Source organism: Manacus vitellinus, unplaced genomic scaffold (assembly GCF_001715985.3).
Source record: "Manacus vitellinus isolate BGI_N305 unplaced genomic scaffold, ASM171598v3 scaffold_0_pilon, whole genome shotgun sequence".
Classification (NCBI taxonomy): Eukaryota; Metazoa; Chordata; class Aves; order Passeriformes; family Pipridae; genus Manacus; species Manacus vitellinus.
The window spans coordinates 27,680,066-27,703,267 of NW_021938789.1; the positions used below are offsets into that span (position 1 = coordinate 27,680,066).

Genomic DNA, 23,202 nt, shown 5'->3' on the forward strand with positions numbered 1-23,202 from the left:
AGAAGGTGGTGGTGAGAGTAATATTCAGGTTACACATTCCTAATTTGCATTGGTTTGTGTAATCGTTTGGCAAAGCCATTTGCAAAGCAAAATTACTCAATTCTATTATGAGATCTTAGTTTAAAACCAATTAATTTAACTTGAAACAAATTACTGCAAGTGCATAGTTAATAAATTTATGAAAAAATAATAAACAAGCAATTTATTTCCTCCTATTTTTAAAGAACTGAATGACTACCCAGATTAGGGGGGAAATTCTGTGGTCTCGCCCAGCGGAACTGCACAAACGGCAGGATGGCAACGCTCCACCCAAGAACGTTATTGTGCAGTGAAATGATCATAGCCCTGTAACACAGAAGAGGAAGCTGTGCTGGCTTTAATCATACTGCTATTCATGAAATGCACTCTTCTTGGGTCACTGCCAGATAGGTTTCATGTACTTAAACTCAGCAAAAAAGCTGGCCCAAACAATAATTCAAAATCAAAATGCCAGGACTGACTTTCTGCCTTGAAAGTTTTGTTTATTCTTTTGGCTGGAATGTGCTTCAAGGGCAGCAATGTTATGCATGCTCTGTGTAATTATACACAGGATATATATTATACATGGAATACAGGCAATAGTAAGGCATGTCAATGTTTTTAAATGAGATATTTTCATACGTTATGTTCCTGTCTACTATCAAGCAGCTCTGCCAAAATTTTACAGTCTACTTGAACAGAAGGAAACTATTACCTTATCAGCAGTAGATCTTATTTCCATAAAATACGAAATTAAAATCCCACTAGAAAATCCCACAGGAAAGGGAATGGCTCCTTGGCACCCTACTGTGAGACATGAGAGAATTGAACATTTTACTACAGGATTAACAATATGTGGAAGCAATAGTTTCCAACATCTCCCCTTGCCAAAAAAAAAAATAATAGCACTGGCTGGGTCTAGAACAACCCACATGTAAATAATGTTCAGTTAGACACATTGCATTTAGGCAACACAGTTAGAGAACAAGTAGTCTCAAGCAACCCAATGTGGAAAAACAAAAGCCATATATGCTAAATTGCTACTTGAGGAGGACAAATACACAGCAAGAGGAGACAAAAATCATTACATACTTTTCACTCTGAAGAGAGAACTCTCATCCATTTAAACACATGCCCATATTATTCCAGTTTGTAAATGTTGCAGAATCATCATCTCCAAAGAGAGGCTATTCCAACTGACCTGGCAAGAAATGAGGACCAGAGACCTAAGATCTCTAGAAAGGAGAGCAGAGGGGAGTTGCACACCACAGCTGGAGCTGTGCAATAGCTCTCCTTTTTGGCAGTGATGGTTTCCACCATATCACCTCAAACCCACACTCCCCAACATTACACATTCACAAGTTCTCTTTTACACAGTCTTTGGTGCTAACTCAATCCAGTGCAAAACCTGTTTTACGTACTAAACCCACCCAAACACTAACTGGCTCCAGAAGATAACATAAAAGCAGATGCATCATGTTCTGGCAGGTTAAGTGAGTTGTGATATGCTAACAAAGGTCCAATGAGCCAGTATAAAGGAAGAACTACACAGCTGGGGCAATAGTTTTTTTTTTTTAGCAGCAGTAAGCCTACTTACAGATCCACTGGATTCTTAAATATGGATCTACTCATCAGTACCATGCACCTTCTTCCTCATATACTAGAAAATTTCACTTACAGGAAAATTTCCAAACCTGGAAACCAGAACTACCAGACAAGAGGAAGCAAAACTGCACTGGCTAAGTCCTGAAAAGAGGGTAGTTCTAACTGATGCAGAACTACTGCATGTCACAGCTGAGCAAGACACCCTGCATCAGGGTGGCAATTTCTCTGCCTGAAAGAGTAACTGATGAAAAGATAACTCCATTACACCTGATTATTATGCAAGATAACATCTCTGGTTATCTTGCATAATAATTGCAGGACTACTCCTTCCAACCAAACAGAACTCCACCTTCAAGAGAATAAGACAGGCCTCAAAACTGTAAACCCAACAACTGACTACATTCAGGATCCCTTCTCACTGGAGCCTCTCCTGAACCCAGTGGCTGAAGAAAGTACACAAGTTAAATCCATACTGGTTTTTCAACAGCACCCAATACCTCTGCTGTACATTCTACTCCACAGAGGTGGTTTGAGAAGGAGGAGATACCTGGAAATCAGCTTACTGCATGCTGAGAGCAAGCCCCCGGAAAAGGGCTGCAGGTCAGCCAAACTAGGGTCAGGCGCAGCAAAGGAGAATCAGGATTTCAATGGTATCTTGCACAAAAATGTCTGCAGATGGCACAAAAAAACCAAAACCAATCCTTCCACGTATCATATCAGAGGAAAAATGGTGTCTGATACTAACTAGCACAGGATAATATGACTTAGCTTAGTGGTGAGTGGTGAAAGCAGTTTTATCAACAACATTACATAATCACTATGGATATGTTTATTCTACAAGTATATCCCACATTATTTGATAAACAAACTGGCTTTCAAATCTCCAGTACTTTTGCATGCAAACCAAAACTACATTTAGGGAAAAAAGTGCAAATATTACTACATTTAGGGAAAAAAGTGCAAATATTACTACATTGTACTTCAAATGGTATAGCAAATATTGCAGGCAATTGAGATGCAAGTCTTAATGTTTAGCAAAGGAGCAAATGCACTAGCAGTAGTTTCAGGGAGAATAACCAAGTGTTACTAGACTGCCTAAAGGAATGTACTTTATTGTTTACATAGCAAATGCTTTCTGAATGCTTTTTTTTTTCTTATTCCTTTTTCCCTCCTGCTTTTAAAAATACTTATAAAAGTAAAGAGAGACATGGATGAAAATTGGGTTATTTAGAGTATGTTCAAAATTGACGTCTCTACAGTTTGTTTCCTGCATCAAACTTTCATCCCAAAAAAAGGAATCCTCTCTTCCAGATACTTCTTCACTTCTCCATAAAATAATTGTGTTTCAATTTGAGCAAAGAGAGAAAATGAGAACTTTTTCCAGCTATACTGTGTAAGTATGAGCAGATTTGCAAGAAAGATTTATTCAAAGACTTTTACTATCAGATTCCTCGAGATATCAGGTAACATATGCTTATATATTTCAGAGTAAAATGCTGTAGAAACTCTGAGCATCTTTTTCTACATTATCAAGAAAGTAGGTAATATTCTACTGCTAAGGTTAGCAGAACTAAGACATTAGAAAAAGATGCAAGTGTGATCTTTACATAAATGCCAGCAGGTAAAATCATCTTTAATTCAAAGCCTTCATTGCTTGAGCCCCCCTTCTGTAGCCAGCATGCACCAGATTACTCTAATCCCTTCTTATAGCCAGGGCACAGAGAAGACACTTACCTACAAATAAGATTCAAGATAAGATATACTGCACTTGAGTTTCCACCATGTGTGTTTGCTGACAGTAAAGAGTCTTCATAATTGTTTGCATGTCACCTTCTGCTCAGAAGATGGTGGTAGGTTGTGGGAACAAACAGTGCACAATTACGATCATGATACATGACTCCCTCAAGCTACTGGTAATTGCAGACTCATGGTGGGATTTTCAGATTTCTTCCTTTTCTGAAAATACAGTCTGGCATACTTTCATAGATGCAGATGTATTAGAGTCCCAGGCTGGAGCAGAGAAAAGTCAGTCTATCCACAAAAGTCCCTGTGTTAGATAAACCACTTGCACAGGCATAAACTAGCATGAAAACCTTTAAGATTACAACAAGAAATAGAATACCTGTAGTTAAAATATTGTGCTGTAAGTATCAAACAGTGTAGGTAAATAGTTAGGCTTTGAAATTTTAAGAAGGACACCAAGTGAGCAAAGAGGAACCTTTGATGAATTCTATTCTTGAGCTAAGCAGATACAAACCCCTTCGCCTTTTTTTTTAGCATCTCTGACTCAATTTTATTTTTCTCTGTGGATGAACAGTGATGGAAAGCTGTTTCTGGAAAGGTACATTCATGCTTCCAAAGGGGACAATTAAAACTAAGTAGGGAGGAGCCGAAGAAGCAGAGAAGGTAGTTGTCCAACTCTGTTTTGAAAAAAAGTGCTGGGGAGGAAGGCAGGGAGAAAAAACATCATATTGAATACAAAGTACAGAATGGCAAAAAGAAAGCAGTGTGATGGTCTGAAACTGTACTAGGCTGAGAAGAGCTATTCCTTCCTATCATCATCTTTCAAATACCATCACTCAGTTTCTTTCTGCTACTTTTGCCACTAAACATTACTAACAGGAGAGTACTTGTTTTATAGGTTAACTAGATCAATGTAATGCAGAAAACAACCACTTGCCTTGTTATTCCCGAGACTGAAGATAGGAACTGAAAGTAAAGAGGGTAAGTTATTTAGGAACACATAGGGTGCTGAAGGCAAAGCAGAATCCATTCCAGGATTCTCTTAGACTATTCATGTCAAGCCAGAAGTAGAAGTTTCCCTTTCTTGCTCCTATTACCTCCACAGCTCTTCATCTAAACACACACCATGTAATGATCCAGATCAGAAAACCTGAGCAGCTGGGGGAAGGAAGAAGAGGTGGACAACAACTCGCACCTCAGGAAGCAGAGCGCTTCCCCATTGTCCATGTTTACTACATATCCTCACACTGACACAATGTGGGGGCAGGAACCAGAGCAAGCAGTGACTGCTACTTCAGCTGCCACCATCACCAGAGAAGTGCACCGGGAAATCACAGCTTCAGAGTCAAAACTGCTTCCTGAAAAGTCTGCACAGAGCATGGAACAAATAAATGAAAGTTCAACGATGTAATTTCCAAGAACATGTAACCACTGCTACTACGAAAAGTAGCTGTCCTCCATTTCTTCCACTTGACTGTTCTTTCATATCCCCAGGTCACCTTCCCCTTCTTGCTTGCATAAATAGAGGTGTGGAAAGGAGAACAAACAGCAACTTTTATTTTTCCATACCAGATTAGTTTCAACTCGAATCGGTTCCCTGATCTGATTCACTGTCTGGTCATGCAAATGTTCATGCCAGTATAAGCAAAAACATTGCAGGGACAGAACAAAAGGCCAGAGGTAGCAACAGAGCAGGACCAATTCTTTCAAAGATTATACCAGTTTAAAGGTTTTGCAAATCCAAGTTCTAAGAGCACAAATGTTTGCATCTCAGACACTTAATGCTTGATGTTGAAAACCCTGCAAAAGAATTGGAAAAACATTGAAAGTGATCACTTTGCCTGCAGATATACAAAATAAAGTGGAGTAATAGTTATGTGTTACCATTGCTTTGAGTTCCTAACCATGTTGTTTAGTAAAATTAGTAAATGTCAGCAAATTAGCTGAAGTAGATGAACACAGAGGAGAACATATATACAATTATAAGAGCAAACAGCATAAGTTCTAAAATCTTTGGACTCTCACAAACCACTGTAATAAGGATCCTGCACAAAAGGAACTCCTCAGGCCCTGGCCACCAAATAGTATCCCTTCAGTCATCCTCTAACAAAGGGCACTACTGAACCACAGGGTAAGCATTTAAGTTCTTACAGCATTAGCTATCCACATCATATGCATGTTCTGCTTTGCCAGATGGCCTGTAATCTGGTCTCCCTTGAAGCTGAAAGCATCACATTAAAACTCCTAATTGGGGTAATATATTCATGAAGTAGTGACCTCAGTCAATGTTTCTCAAAGTGGATTATATCATCCAAAAGGATCATGCAAAAGCTCTAAGGCAATCATTACGAGCTAAAAAAAAATCCCCAAACTGCATTTGGGGGAAAAAAATTAAAATATATAAAAGTATAGAAAATGTGAGATGATAATAAAATTAAATTATACTTAAACATATTGACACCAAAAGAATCTGAGGGATTGTTCTACAATTCCAGACTGCTCACAGACAACTCTTAACCCTCTCCAGAAGAGAAGAGTTTGCACTGGCCCTTACAGAAAGTAGGCTTTTCTCCGGTTTGTGTGAGAGAAGGGAAGCTAAGGGACTAAGATAAATAATTACACAGATGGGGAAAATATTTAGTTGTCATGAAAAAATAATATATACATTGATTTACATAATTTTTTAAGAACTTACGTTATAGAAATATAGTAGACTTTTTTATTAGAACTTTGCAATGTCCAGCCTAGTACGGCTTTCTCAAAATCAGTGGGAGTTTTGCCAATATCCACCCTTCCAGAGGAGTAAAGACTTATCTGACCACTAATGGAAATTCCATCCTTAACATTTTCAGCCTTGAATTTTTAACAGAAAAGGAGAAAAAAACCACATGAGTAAGACCTTCTGAATTTACAGTCTATTGCCTTAAGTTCTAGCCTGATCCTCATAGCTTACTGGGTTGGTTTGAGAAATTTAACAATATCAGAGTTGTTGTAGTAAAATGGGCCCATGTCCCGGGGACAACCTGAAATTTCACAGTTGAATCAAACGTAGCTTTTTACAGAGGCACACAGTAGGAACAACAATAGAAAAAGAAATGAGAAAAAGGACAGATAATAGAGAAACTATTCAGAATAACCAATTATGGGATGCAAGAGGAAAGAATCAATGTGCCTTCCCTCAAATACTTTGCTAATATAAATCCAGCCAGAAGGCAGTGAATGTGAAACGTCATTACTCACCTCTCCCTACCTAACACATGGGAGAAGATTTCTTCCAGAGGTGCCATCCCCTCAAGATGCCACTTATGAGTCCTGAAATTCCACTTTATCCAACCTGTTTTTCAGGCATCTATCCATTTGTTCCTCCTCCTAGCAGTAGCTACAGGTTTTCTCCCTCATTGGGCTCCTTTGTCCAGTAACAGAGAGATCTAACAAAACCACCTCCGAAAGAGGTAGTCTTCCTTGCTCTAATACAGCCACTGTCCCGACAGGGAATTTTAACAGTTAAAATCCAAAAAGCATATCCAAGACATCTGAATTATCACAAAGCTAATAAAGCAGTAAGTAGCCACAAAAACTGTTTTCTAGAAAGGCTTTGCCCCCCTAATTCCAAGTGACCTCCATACTAGAGATTTCAATGACATCAAAACAACACATGCACCCCTAGTCAGATGAAGTAGAAGTTATAATCTCCACATTTGACACATCAGACAAATGACCTACTTGTAAGATTCTTAGGCAGTTTTTACCTCCCAACAACTCAGACATACTCTCACCAAAACACTGTGCAAAATACAGTGTACAAAACTAAAATATACCACTGTACAAGATAAGAAGTTTAATTGAAATTTCTACAAAGAAATATATACGTTAATGTAAGAAGAACCAAATCACTACTGAACAAGGGATGGAAACTACTATAAGTATATCAACATCCAAAGCACACCACTTCGATATCCATCTTGTGCATTAACATGACATAGCAAAACCAAGCTGATTACATTTGTCCCAGCCACAGAAGACATGTATACAGATGGATATACACAACTCTCCTCTATTAAATGAAAGCATTACTGTTTGCAGTACATTTACAATCTTCAAGAGAATTCTGAGACAATGTTGTCCAAGTCTCAACATCTTACATGTGTGTGAAGCAGAATTTCAACCCATGAGTAGCTCATAATAATCAGGAATTCACCTTCAATGCATAGAAATTACATTAAGAGTGAAGAAAGTATTTAAACTCTTTCTTAAAAAAAATAAACAACAAAGTTACAAGAGATTTTTTAGAACTGAATAAATATTTTGAGCACACATGAAATAAAAAGAGCACAATTATCAGAGCAGTGATCTGGAAACACTTTCAAAACACCCAGAAATGAGAATTGCCTCTCAAAATTTAACAGCTTTATGTTTTATAGTTTTGGCCAAAGCAGAAGTTAGAGATGAGTTTAGTCTGATACTAGCATTTAGATTCAGAAGCAAATCCTTTACTTTCTTCACCTTTTGAATTCAATCAAGAATGTCCCTATTTTTAAAAGTTCATGAAAATATAATACCATATGCAAGATCAAAGGACTCTCATTGCTATTCCAATAAAGCAAGGCTTTAAGAGCACAAATGAGGTTACTGGGTGGGATTCAGTTCAAGACTAGTTGTCCATCTGTAGGTGCTCAGTAAGCACAGCTGATATCTCATATCACATTCTAGTTATCAGAGTAATAGTCCAACCCAACCAAAGGAAATTAAATCACCTCATCTCCAAAGCAGACACCCAGCCAGCTACAGCACACTTTTCATTACACTGACTGTACTGACTATAGAGCTATTGACTATAAAAGCAGCTTAGACACCACAGGGTCGATTCTCTTGCCCATATGTTTGAGATGCCACGTGTAGCAAGCCTTGTCTCCAGCTTTTGTTCCAGAAGGCCACTGGTCTCTTAATGTCCATGACATATCTACCGTGCAGTTATCTCTGCTAACTTAAAGCATCTGAAATGGCTGTAGACACCTTGCTATCTTTAAAGTAAGCATATAGCACTACTAGTGCAGGTACCTAGATTCAGGTATTACTCTCAAATAGAATCTCTGTTATTGTGTTGCTAAATACTATTTCTGAGAAAACAGAAAAAGGTATCAATTAATATGGAGTAATGCATACAGAGAAAATAGACATGCTTTCAGAATTATATTCATTTCAGTAACTCTAAATAGCATTGTATTCCAATTTTGCTATTTTTGTATGGTTTAGACATAATTACCATGCAATTAAAAAGATACGTAGAAACAGATGTAGCTGTTTCGTACCGGCAGATTTTCTTGTAAGCCTTTTAAAGCCAAAAATGTTACACCAAAGGGCAAATTTTTGATTAGCATTTTGATGCTAATCAAGAATTCTGAGTCTAACCAAGATGAACCTGCTTTTATAATCACTATGGCAAACTGAAAAATACTTACGGTTTATGTGATCAATATAGTACACACCAATCTGAGGATCATACGCGGCTTCCCATCCCCACGGCAATTCATCCCCAACACAATCCGCGAACGACAAGGGCTTTGTTAACCTAAAACAAAGAAACAACTCAATGGCACAGCTTCCATACATATGTTTGTTTTTCGTATTAATTCCTATTATGACAGAAACTAAAGAAAGATTGCAGGGAGAAAGGAAAGCAAGTTGTTTTCTCCCTCTTAAAGTTTTGGCTCTTGACTGGTTTTCCCCTATTCTATCCTTCTGAATTTATTACCTCCAAGAACATATTACTGCAAACATTTTTCAGTCCAGGAACTCAAGTGAGAAATTCAATGCAACATCTTTCATATTTGACAGTTTAAAATCAAACAACAACCAATAGCTTGTAAAAACAAAATAAAAATTATCTACATTCCTATTTGTCACCAGGAGAACTGGACCCTTCAACCTTGAGTCGACAAGATTTCAAGATCATTTTCTCTAATGACCACAGACAAGAAAGTCAGAAAAGTGAATGCAACCACCTAAGATGCAGCTAGCAGCACACATCAATCCATGCACTTGAATAAAACAAACAGCAGTGTGCACAGAGCAGACATTTTATAAGTAACATTTAATGGGCCTTAGATGTTCACATGGTGCTTTTTTAGGAAGATAGACTATTAAAGTTTTTCATTTTAATAATGGAGCACTTATTTCTTACATTAAGTAGATTGATAAAAATAATACATGGGCTCTTTTCCAACTGAGGCTGAGCAGAGCTTTACATGATCATCTTTTTCTCCTTTTTTTAAAAAAGAAATTAGTATTGAGTTTCCTGTCGATAAATCCACAGATAAATGCCGTCTATGGTATACTGATATATTTAACAGGAAGAACAAGAGATTTAAGGTTTTATTGTCACCATAGCGACAATAAGATTAGTACATATCCAAAGTTTAAATAAAAGAATCCTCAGAGTAAGATTATCAAGAGCAGTTTGTGGGATACAAGCAGTATTCTTTTGCTCACTGCTGATTAGGTTCCATCACCTAAGACAGTTTTTTCATCTCACCACTAAAATTCTACATAAATAAAAAGCTAACAGTCTAATTCACACATGCTTTTCTGTGTTTTGGGATTTTTTTCTTTAATTACTTTCTGACCAAAATAAACTGGTTTATTGACACTTTTTGTGAGAAAAGAAAGAGAAAAGAATATTATATTTTACCTTCTACAAACTGAATTGGATTTTGTGTAGAAACCACCAGACAGACAGTACTTTACAAAACTATTGAATTCTTTATGCAGCTGGAAAAAAACAGAAATTTGAGCACAAGTTCAATTTAGAAATCATTGCCCCATTGTTACCTTTATTACCATCATCATCAAGGTATCTGATCTACCAATTCTTTCAGTAGGACAGTATTCCTCCAAAATAAGGCTGAAGAAATCACAAAGAACCAAGCTCTTAGGATTCAAAACATTTTGAACGGTGACTTTGTTTCCAATTTATAGTTTTTAAATTGCAAGCATGAATCCACTTCCTGATATTTCTCCAGAGTTTACAACATAATCCTATGAAGGTTACTAATGCTTAATTTGAGGTTCTGAACAAATTTGCAGGTATGAGACAAATTGGCCTATTTATTGCCACTTACAAACTGCTGTGCAAAACCACTAAACACAAAGAAAACTATTACAAAATACAGGTGAGATTACCAACGTGGAATTACATCTGGACATAAAAATATGGATTATAAGCAGCACAAGCAAGCTGTCAACTCCCCAGTGACTTCCAGGGAGAGAGCAAGTCTGTAGTAAGCCAAGCCTATCTATTCTAACCCCTAACACTACTAACATTAAAAATACATTTTTAAATCCAGACACTGGCATAGCTCTGAGTGAGGCTGCTCCAAGGAGCTCTCCAGAAACCCCAGCTCTGACCTGCCACCCTGCTCCTGACCCTCCTCCTTCCCTCAGGGCAGCAGAAGCTATGCAGCTCAGCAGGTTAACAGCTGCCTGGCACTGCCATATCAAACACAAATGATATGCCCAAATGCTGCCTATTAGTAATTACCAGCATCACTTCAAAGGTTACTGTTTTGTTGCAAATAGTAACAGCTAGAAAGAAAGAGATGGCTCTTAGGAAAGTAGGAAAAGCCTTTTAAAGCCAGGGTAAGCACAGTCACAGTTTCAGACAGGCAGCATACAGCAGACTGAAAACAGGGTATCCACCCAAGCCAGAGAGTTCCCAGGCCACTGCTGCTCAGAGGAAGCATCAATCATGTAAAAGTAACAGTTCTTTGGTGAATCTGGTTAGTCATGTGAACAAGATGTGCCAACTACAAGAGTGCATCTTGCTGTGAAGAAAGTCCTGTCTCAAATTTGATTACAACTGTAGATTTTCATGAAACATCTTAAACTGGATAAAAATAAAAGTTCAATATCATTAGCTTTAATATCATAATATTAACTCAAAACTTAACTCATATAGTTAGTTCAAGTGGAAAAAATATTTTAAATATCATATAGCAACATAGAAATCATAACAAACTCATATAAACATGGCCAGATGATCTCTAATAAAATAATTTAGAACTCTGCATAAGCATTCAATGCTTTCACCAAAGATACACACCACAGCTAACAACACTCACAAGACATCACCTCTACAGGAAGGATATAAGCTCAGTACTATCCTGGCTTTTCTTCTGTGCTCCACATCAGTTTTATTTTTAATCAAATACTGACTTCTTACTATAATAGCACATTCTGTATGTTAGACTGCAGTTGACTCTGATCATGCAAATGTTCTGTCCAGGTGTTATCACTTCTCTGAAATCAGATACCGTGGGAATGAACAGCAGCCATTCTCTCATCCCAGACACTTCATACATTAGAACGACTCTAAAAAACTGTGGAAAAGTACTTGAGTGACCGACTCTAGACTTTAAACAAAATGAGAAGAAGAGGGAGACAGAGGTCCAAAAATACAGGTAGTACTGGATAAATTGCTCTATGAATTCTGCTCTGCTGGATCATGCTTGCATATCACATCCTTAAGACCTGAACTATGTCAGAAGAAGTGCTCCCAAGTAGATTTTTAAAACATGAGAAAGTTTGCACAAAGTAAGATCACAATTACTTAAGAGTGTAACGTTCCCACAACTCTCTTTTTCGTTCCAGAGTCTTTTAATGGCACAAGATTTTTGAGTCCGATGTGTACTTCTACATTTGAACAAGAATCAGCACAAGGTGATACCTGATTGCTTAAGGCCCTCAGAATTGTCTCAATATAAATAGTATTTACTTTCAAAATACTTATGGCAAATGGGTGAGATTAACATGATATGAAGCAAGAGAAAATTTGCAAGACAAAAGTTGAAAGCAGAGAGTTACGAGATGTAATTGGAAAGGAAATAATATCTAGGAACAAGGACTGAAGGAATCTTGTCTGTGTGAAGATCATTATCTGTGACATAATAACCTATGACAGACGGACTACCATTACATTCATTAACCGTGACCCAAGAAAAATGAGGTTTATTGCACCATAATAGAGGATTAAGTGCTGCATCTCTAGGGCGCTGATATTCTGAGGTAGTTCATAATACCATTTCATTTGTAGCCATCAATTTACATGTTCTTAAAAGAATGCTGATACTCTAAAAAGTAGAACTTAAAAGTCCACATTTACTATCCAATGAAGTTCAATTAGTTAACAAAAGGCTTGAGGTTTTTTAATGCTTATCATTAAGCTCAAGTATGCTCACCCAGGGGCACTTTTCTTTTTAGCCTTAGCAAAAAAGAAGCAGGTGTGTGTTAGAAGTGGTTATTTTTAGGAAAACCAGGAAGTATTCTGTAATTCCATTATACAAACAATGTATAATTATGTTACTGCCAATCACTTCAGAGATGCCCTGGGAAACCCAGGAGACAAATACAGTTTATAAATCAAAAAGCTGTAATATCATATCAAATGCACTTTTTTCTTTAAAGTTTCCAAAATACAGAGTTAGCTAAGCTCTTAAAATGCAGTTTCTACGATGATATATGTGTTATTGTTAACAGTTGTTACTGCACCTACAGCCGTAACTTTAAGTCTGTATATGCATCTAAGGTTAACAATGAATCACAGAATATTCTGAGTTGGAAGGGACCCACAAGGATCATCGAATCCAACCCTTAAGTGAATGGCCCATATGGGGATCAAAGCTTGAACCATGGCATTGTTAGCACCATGCTCTAAAAAAAATGAGGTTGGTGATACTGTAAAATGGAACCATAACTACAGACTGATGGGTTGTCAGTGCAGAAACACTGTTCCTTTTGGACAACTTTCTTGTTTGATGTAGACCACATCTTGCGGTCCCTAGATCCCAAAAATACATAGAAGATAGACTTATTTCTAAGGTCAGGGTCCACAGAAAATAAGAAATTTACTATATATATTAGTAAAACTTACTATCATTCTGTGAAGATACAGACAGCCTATGGTATTTCCCACTTCTGTAATCTGAGAGTATAAATGTGCATGTTCTTAAAAATGTGTATGCATATGTATTTATGTATATACACAAACTATTTTGAACACACTGTTCAATGCAAGAGAAATGCTGCATTCTGCTGCATTCCTTCTCTGAGCACCTTTTTTCTCCAAAATCCATTGAGGATTAAATCGATTGCAACACTGAACTGTAAGTTAAACCATATTACGATTAGCACTCTATCAACAGAAAACTCCACACTTTAGTCTTCATCCTCTTCTAAACTCAGTTGATACCAGCATCACCTATCTCCTTACCCTACTACCAAGGCCTGATTTTATCCATACTCTGAATTACTGTGTGAATTCAGCTACTGATATGATTTGCTTACATAGAACAATGTGCATCAATTGCATCAATGATTTACTGTGACTTATAAAACATGTGGTGGAGGGTGTGGGGAAGAGAGAAGGTTAAAGTAGGCAGATCTCAGAAAATGGTGGGGTGGGGAAGAGAGAGAAAGAGATACAGATACTAAAAAAATCTCACCCCACCCAAACCTGAGATGATTTTTCCTCAATTAGAAAGGAAGAAAATACAGGTTGGTAGAGGTACACAAATACCTGAGAAATACGAACAGGTTCATCTTAATCTCTTTCAAAATTACTTTCAAGAATACCTCCTTTGCTGAGTGGCACTTCACCTACAGTCAACACTTGAAGTTTGGAATTCAATTATAACTAGGGTCAATGCACAACTCCTATAGCAACTTCAACATGCATTTCAAAACTTTCTTCAAATACCCAAAATGAACTCCTGTACTTTTCCATGTAGCAAGACCTTGTGTGACACTTATATGAAACGCTCCATGGATTAAATGTCACATCTACTCATTTTCATATATAATGATGTATATTACATAATTTATTTTCTCTTACAATGCAGTACTCTCTAGAACCTTTTCTAGACAGAAATTGTTCTGAAAACTATATCTCTTCTCCACAATCTAGAACTGAGAAGACAAAACACAACTTACGATTCAGATGTGCAGGAATGAGCATCTATTAAAACATAACAGAAGAAACCAACGACGGCAGAACTATATGCATACTGGCTCATAGAACCTGGCTCATTTAACTACATACTCCTCTACAGAAGGGTGTACAGATGATTTACCTATAACACAATACAACAGCAACACAAAAAGTTTACTCTGAGTGCTTTCAGTTAGCACAATGACATAGAATAGGAACATATGATCAGGATCCGTTAATTTCTTATTTTGCAAAAGGATGAAAGCATTTTACTCTTAATTTTGGTCCATAGCTTGAGACAAGCAAAGGTAAAAATTTAAATCAACTCATCAAGAAAGGAATGTACAAACAGCAGAAGAAAAATGTTCTAAATTCTTCCTCAGATCTCCTGAATTTAGTGCTCAAGTTGGATTTCAAAATCAATTCAATTCTTACCCAACTTTCTAATGCTATAGGCATTATGACTTTGGAGGGTGTATAACTATGTATTCTAATCCAACCCCAAATATCTTTACAAACGTGGATTTTACTCACTTCAAGCATCCAACACAAATTTCTTGTATAAAACTTAGGGGTGCAATTAATCTCATTAACTTCAAAAGTTAGTTATCTAACCTGAATTACTGCTTTAGGTTCCCTAGAGAGGCAGATTCAGCATATGAAGATTTTCCTCTTTTCCTGGTAACTACAGGACTCTGAATGCAACACTCCTTAGCCTATGCAAGAGTAACTAAATTTAAGTGGGATGAATACTCTAGCAGGTATCAGAGTGCATACAGAATAGTGAAAGAGTCCCAACTGTTGCACCACCTTGCAGGTCAGAGTTAAAGAAAGGCATTGCCGCTCCCTATGGCTGAGGTCATTAACAGTATGAAAATTACACTGCACAGGGAATACAAATTTTCTCTTCTACAAATTACAGTGGCTGATGCTGTAACAAAATGCATTTGCTTTGTATTAATTATATTGCTATCACTTTCCTAACTTTAAAAAGTGGTAACTGCGCTGTTTACCTGTAGGAAGGGGCAGAATTTGCCCACAAAACACCCTTTTGCCATATTCTTTGTTCATTCAATTCTATAAACTAGCAAATCCCACACAAAACCTCTCTCTTCAAAAAGCACTCATGAGTCTCTCAACAGGATTTCTTCTTCTAAACACCATGTTTTTAACACAGTGGTGCCTCCCATTCAGATATCAGGACAAGACATTATGTACAAACTTTGAATTGCTCAGGTACATTCTCTTTTAGTAACGGTATTATTAAGATATACTGCCACTTTATTACAGGTATTATTCTGAAAGAGTAACTAAGTGGACATCAGTACCACAGTAGAACAGATCAAAAAAGGAGTAGCGTGGTCACAGTGCCTGTATGAGAATAGTGGTGTAAAATAAACAAATATGGTAAGGTCGTGCACGTTTACCTTATTCCCAAGATGTGTGGAACCAAATGTTAACAAATGCCTATGCTTACAAGACAGCAAACATGCATATTACCTTTTCTGTGCCAATACAGAATTACTAATAGCTCAAACTAAACTTCACCCCATTCTTTACTTATGAAAAATTCTCAATAATATTAAATTATGCTTCGTAACAGCATTAAATGTAGGCCTATAGCCAGTAGCACGTGCACCACTAATGTGTTTGTTTTGTATTACACACACATGCACACCACAGTATAGGCTTACAGTCAAATGTTCCCAGCCACACTCCTACCTAGCGTGGGCACGTAGCAGTCGACAGTACTGCACCTCCACCTTTTTGCACCACAAGTGGATTCTCAAAATCTAATTGCAGAGACTAAAGTCACAGTGGAGTTATACACTTCTAGGAGACAAAGATTTATTAACTCCATTGGCAAGTATCTCCTGGATACATTTAATGAGCCTTCGCTTGTTTTCCAGATTTCAGATAATTTTGCTCCTGGTAATACAAAGATGGGTAAAACAGTCAAATCCATATAAAAGAATGTAAACTTGAAATATGTGGGCACTGATTCTAGTTTTCTAAAAAAAAATACAGGTATACATTTTTAATAGCTTGCAACCTCTATCCTGTGATTCTTTTAAGCCCTTGAATACTTATGAAAGACAACAGGACCTAAAGAAATATATTTCTTGGTTTTACAAGGTTTCCTTGGTAAAGAAAAACGTACAAAGGTGCATATGGAGAATTATACTAAGAGACATACATAAGTTTGCTAACTTAAGCAACACAGAATGGTGGGACATTATTTGGGTATATCTCCAAACTCTATAAGCTTTCTGCAATACAGAGAATATAAGGATAGAAATCTTCAGGTCCTTCAAAGATCTTGCCCATTTCCTCTACAGAAAAAACCTCTCCACAGAATGGGCAGCTTATGTCCTTCTCATACACAAACACTCAAAAAGAAGCAAACAGAGAATACACAACTTAAGCTTTCAGTCCAGGAGGTAGCAGATAGGGAGAGATGAGTGCAGAGGGAGTGTGCTGCCCTCCAGCTCACCACAAGATGCTACGTGTGTGTTAATGACTGCCATAAAAACATGTTTTAAGAGCAAGGAAGCAGAGCATAACTGCCTCCTCCCATTGAGCTGGCATTAGCTCAATGTCAGCTCATTCTGTCCCCTCACAGGTGCTTCTGAAAAGGCACATGAACTGAATAGCGGAGACTCAGAAGGGGAAGAACGCTTTTGGGAAGGAAGGGACCCACACCCACTGGTTGCAGGACCAGGTCAAACTGCCTGCTGGCATGGTTTTTTGTTTCCTTCGCCTTTTGATTATGATAAACTGTTTTGGCTTTTTCACTTAACAATCACTATCAGTGGGAAAAAAAAAGCCCACACTGAACACAGCTATACATTTTGCTACATTATTTCATAATTGAAGGTACTGAAAGAAACCAAGTCTGTAAGTGAAAAGGAGAACCATTATTTTCCAACTCAGCATTCTAGCTATATATTTTTGTAGGAAAATGGAAAATCCCCCAACCAAGTCACTACTTGTAACTAATTTATCTCTTTAACATTGCCCAGTTCAATGCAAAGATGACATTTTGAAAGGTTAGGGGAAAAGGAGGGCACAGAGAAGTGGAAATCGGTAATGCTGTGAATGTTTTCTCCCGCGTTTTTCTTCGCCACAGCAGTTGGTCCTGCACTGGCACGTAAGCACTATAATATTAGACACCTGGAATGTGAGGAATGTCTGATAACCATACCCTAGCACAGGGATAATTCCACAGCCATAAACCAATGATACGACCTTTGAGCCTGTCCCTGGAAAGCTCAAATGCAGTGACATTATGAAAAGGCTATTATGTGCAGCGTTGCTAAAGGTTATTTATATATATACATGACTGTACACTGTTGATAGAAAGACACCATGTTGTCATCAATTGAGAAGACTGTCAAGAAACTTGGCTATTAGTTTTAAGTCCATATACACTATGCTATTTTTCCAGTAATTTTAAATGTTTCCAATCCTACAATTTCTGTCTACAAACTTGACTTGGAAATGTTTCCTTTACTTGTCTTGTATCACTCTGCTTCTCATTTCATACATTCATTATCCAAGTATTCTTCTACAATATGAAGATGGACCCTTAGAAATACACAAGGTAAGGAAAAAGGAAAGCCAAACAACAAAAACCCCACACAAACCCTAAAAAAAGCACCATGAAAACCCAACAAATGCAGTCAATCATTGGTTTTTGAAATTCAAATAATGGCACACACTGCAGGAATTTCCATACGCAAACCAGGAGCAACATCTGCCTACAAAAGCTTACTACTTAACTGAAGTATGACACAACAAACAATGGGAGGAAAACACCTATAGATCGGAGTACTTTATTAGAATAAATCCAAACAGATACACTTACAGGAAAGGATTAAAACATTTATTCTGTTAATCTGAATGACTTGTCAGCTTGGCTGTCAGTCACAAAGTACCAAAAGTAGGCTTCATGACAGATAGTTAACTACTAAAGGGTTAAATATAGGACATTTTTGTAGTGTGATAATTAAATATGGGAAAGAGAAGTGTATTTCAAAGAAAGAACACAGTCAAAAACAGACCACAATCACACAATGTCATCATCAAAAGATCCTCCCTACCTCTAATCTTTCCCCTTCCTCCTCTCTGTAATTTCATACATGCACTAGTTCAAATCACCCCACTACTCACCTCATCAGCTACAGAAAATGATTTTGAAAATTTTGTACTGTGAATTCCACTTCTCCTGCAAACAAACACTTACTTGCAATGCGAGGAACCTTTGGATTTATAGACAGGATATTTAAAGACTCTCCTTGCCTAACTCTGCTCCCACTGAAGTCAGCAGGAGTGTTACCAATTTCAGTAGCAGGAAACTTAAGTCTGTGACAAGCACTTTTGCAAAGTACTATCCATCTGAACATCTCAGATAACCTCACAAACATTCAGCTTCATCACTGTGAAGCACTTCAGTCAAGTATACCAATCATTCCAGAAGAAGGGAAGAGCAAACCTGAGTTAAGTCCAAGGTCACTGCAATTTGGTAACAGACCTACAAACTGAACCCAACAGGGGACAACACCCCACTCTGTTATTCACAGCACTAAGTTCTTCTTGTCTCGATTCCGGCTTCTCATCCAACCACTTGTTTTGGAACAATTTTTAATGCGTATTTCACTAAATCATTATGTGTTTTGCAGTACAATGCAGCTCCTGTTGCAAAAACACTGAGTTAAATCAGAGCTCAAATGGTACACAACCACTTGGTCCATCTCTGGCCACTGGTAAACCCTGTATCCAGATGCTACAGAAGAAACTCTTAAAAATGTACTAACATTTTTTTAAATGGAAAAAGAACAAACTCAACACTGATTATATAAAACTGCAAGCAGCATAATATTGAAAAGAAAAAGGATAATATATTTGTATTTTAATATTAATAAGAGACCATAAAAATGTCTGCCAACCCTTGATACAAATGGTTCAGAAAGATCCTTCAAAAAATTTCACAGAAATTTTCATAGAAAACAGACTCTAGAAAAATCTTTACATTCTTGAGATTATATGGAAGTCACAGACTGAGTTATTATATTATATTTTAGTAAAATTGCACAAAACTGAAATAAAGAGTAAAGGTTGTAGCAAATGTTTGCTTCATACAAATCTAACATTGAAATTAAAAGTGCAAGATCATCAAGTGTCAGGGTACTGTAAAATTACAGTAGCATAAAATTATGATTATAAGAAGATTTCAGATATATGTTCTGGCCTACACATTTAATCCCCTCCCACTAATTTAATATGAAAAGCTCTAGTTTGCGATGCTTTAATTAAACTGTCTTTCTTTGTATATTTCAAGATACTCAGAAAATAGTATTATATTAAACAAAATCAACGAAGAGTTTCTTCACCATCTCTACTGTTTTTATATTTCTTTATTCACAATATTAATTGACTTCAAGTTTTAGATCAAATTTATTCCCAGTGGCTGTAAGGTTTGAGGAATGGGAAATATGCAACAATTATCCAACAGGAAACATCTAAGTTTGCCGTGACTTCCTTCCCACATACCCACTCCCAGAAACTGCCTGAAAAAAACCACCTCAGAATCTGTAATGAAGGCAGCAAATTTTCTAGTAGTCCCTAAGAGGAATACAGCACATATTCAGTTTATTGAAGCTTAGCCTTCTGTTGGAAGAAAAAAAAAAAAAGAAAAAAAAGAAGAATCACCTTCTGCCTCTCATGTCAGATTGACTAAACGCCTTTCAGGTCAGCTATCCTTTTTGGTTCCCTTTCCCTGAACCCTTATAAGCCTTTCCTCTACCCCCAGCATACAATTGCTTGTCACACATCCCTCTTTACCAAGTATGTTTGGCACAAAGCTGTTCAGAGCAAATACTTCCAAAGCAGTAATTTGCAAAGATCGCTGAGAAATTCTCTGAGACACTGTCAAAGGAAACCTGGAATTTCCAGATGAGCTAATGCTGGAATAAAGCTGCCTACCTCTCCCAAACATGAAAATGTACTCCCTTCAGGTTTATTAGCAGTTTGTATTGCTGATTTAAAAATCAGAATAATTCAGGTTAAAGAATTACTTCAGAGAACATAGTACATATTCAAACCTAGTCCCTAGTTGTGGTGGCTAATAGCACAGAGTAAATTATCATTTCTTTAAATAAGCATACTAACATCAAAACAATATACAAAATGCTCTCATGAGTAGCTAAAAGCAATGTTTTACCACTCCTGTCTTTCAAGGTGAAAGAGAAGGGGAAAGAAGATGAGAACACCAGAATGAGGTTATTCTGCACATTTTCAAATTCAGTTGCTTAAGCTAACACTTAAAACTCAAAATTAAAAAAGGAAGTAGCCTATTTACAAAAATCTGTGAGGAGATTTTGTACTACTGTATCACATTTAACTGGATCAAGAGACAACTATTTTTGCCAACACCACTGCAGAAATCATTCAACTCCTTGTAGGTGGCTCTTTGAATCAGCTCAACCCTTAGCAGAAGCCAAAATGCCAAACAGCTTAATTACATGTTACGAGGAAAGAAATATAACACAAAACAGAAAATACCACCATATAATTTTTTTTAAAGCTGTTGTGTGACTACTGTTTAATGCTCCATTCAGCTCTGATAGCCCTGTACTTCTGCACCACCACAACATCTTAAAAGAAAAACCGCAAACCAAGATGCAGAGAAGAGCAAGCAATGGCAATCAGAGTATAGAATGTAATGTAACTGAACGGGTTAATATCATTCATCTTAGTAGTCTCTTGCAGAGTGGAAATATGCTGTACATGAGAGGAACAGGCAGCACTTATTCTCTGTTTCTCATACTAAAAGAAAGCACATGCAGAAAGTACAGAAGGGCAGGCTCAAAACAAAGTTCTATACAATACACAATCATAGCTGGACCACACTGCCTCTGCATTTTGTTGAGGTCAAAATCATAACTGCTTTCAAAAACAGATTTGACAAAAATTACAAAGAACAGATTCACAGTGACAGTAAATGTGATATTCCAGATACAATTGTTTTCCTATTGAAGTTGCTCTTCTAAATTCACCTGTCTCCTAGCACATGCAGGAAGATTAATTAAATCTGCCACTCCCTCCTTTCCCAAGGCTGTTAAGACTGGAAATTGGAATTCCAAAGATAGAAATTGTGTCACACACAGTACCTTGTCTTAAAGTAAATTTAAAGAAAAGGCTCTGGCTATATAGGATCTACTGACCTTTACATTAAGGATTAAAAAGACAACAAAACCAACCAACCAACCAAGGCAGGTGATACTTTTCAGGATAGCTACTATTATAGCAGCATTATTCTTTGACAAGGAGAGGAGCATATAATACACAAATCCTAAGAGTTAACATACAAAGATGAAAATGAAGAAAATAATTCCCACCGGGAAAAAAAGAAAAAGAAGAAAAATACTTTGGTCTTGTACACATAGTTCAAGCTGGATCTTGTTAGAAAGTATTCTTAAAACTGTCTTTCTACAGAGAATATTGTGGAACACTGAAACTCATAAACACAAATATCTTTGAAGTCCGTTTAATGTATTCTTAGTTAAAAACCATTTAGTTATTGAACATTTTTATAATGAATCACTAGAGTTTCTCTCTTTTTTCTTGCTTCTGTTAGTCACAAAGGATTTTTTTTTTTAAGAGTATCACAAAGCTAACATTTCTTAGACTTATATTAATCCCATTTCTAGCAAATAATATTAAATTTTAGGAACAATAGAAAACTAACCTAGATAAGGGGCAACAAGTTTGAGATCCATCTTGAGTTGAACAAAAGAAGTCATAGCTAGTCTCTACTTTTGACTAAAAACATGGTACCAATTCTCATCATCTGCCCTAGTTTTGTAACAGTAACCTGCAAACCACGCTTGCCTTCCTTTGGACTAGTAGTCAACAAGTTGTATTCTACCTGGAAAATCATGAAATGTGGACTATTGGAGGGACCAGTCCTGTTTAATATCTGTTCAGTGATTTGGAAAAGGCATCAGACTGCACTCTCATCAGACTTGCATATGACACCATATTGGAGGAACCAACCAACACTATTAAGGACATGACCAGCCTTCAGAAGACTTAGGCTACAGGAATGGGCCAGCAGGAACCTTCAGAGATTCAGCAAAACAAATGCCAAGTCCTGCATCCAGGATGCAAATGCCCTCTACTATAATACAGGCTGGGACTGATCAGCTGTGGAGTAGTTTTGGGGTCCTGGCGGGCAGTGAGCTGGCAGTGATCCAGTGCCCTGGCTGCAGAGAAGGCCAACAGCCTCTTCTATCAGCAAGAATGTGGCCAGTAGATCAAGGAAAGTGATTACCTTCTCTACACTCATTAAACTCTATCTCAAATACTCCACTCAGTTCTGATCTTCTAAGGCAAAAAAACCATCCCCAAACCTAACTGGAGCAAGCCCAGGGGAAAGCCACCGGGATGGTTGGGAGCTGAAGCACCTGCCCTGTGAAGACACTGAGGGACTGGGGTTTGTCCAGCTTGGAGAAGAGGCAGTTTCAGAGCGATGCAACTGCCTGATCCTATGAAGGATACACAACTTCACAGAAAGGAAATTTCTACACCAAAGTCAAAGGCAGCCTTGCCTTCAACAAGGCTAGAAGCAACCTTTGTATGTATAGAATCATAGAATCAGCCAGGTTGGAAGGGACCTCTGAGATCATCAAGTCCAACCCTTGATCCACTACCGCTGCAGTTGCTAGACCATGGCACTAAGTGCCACATCCAGTCTCATCTTAAAAACTTCCAGGGATGGAGAATCCACTACTTCCCTGGGCAGCCCATTCCAATGCCTGATTACCCTCTCTGTAAAGAATTTCTTCCTAATA

General features: G+C 37.4%; 1 protein-coding gene across 1 annotated transcript in view; it reads right to left on the reverse strand.

Moving 5' to 3' along the window:
• Nucleotides 1–23,202, reverse strand: part of WWC2 (WW and C2 domain containing 2) — an 81,948-nt gene that overhangs the window by 57,459 nt on the left and 1,287 nt on the right. Inside the window, exons 2-3 of the mRNA XM_029959436.1 lie at nucleotides 10,055–10,134; nucleotides 8,826–8,935 (exon numbers count right to left, since the gene is read on the reverse strand). Of these exons, the coding sequence (XP_029815296.1) occupies nucleotides 8,826–8,935; nucleotides 10,055–10,134 (190 nt within the window). The remainder of the gene's footprint in view (nucleotides 1–8,825; nucleotides 8,936–10,054; nucleotides 10,135–23,202) is intronic.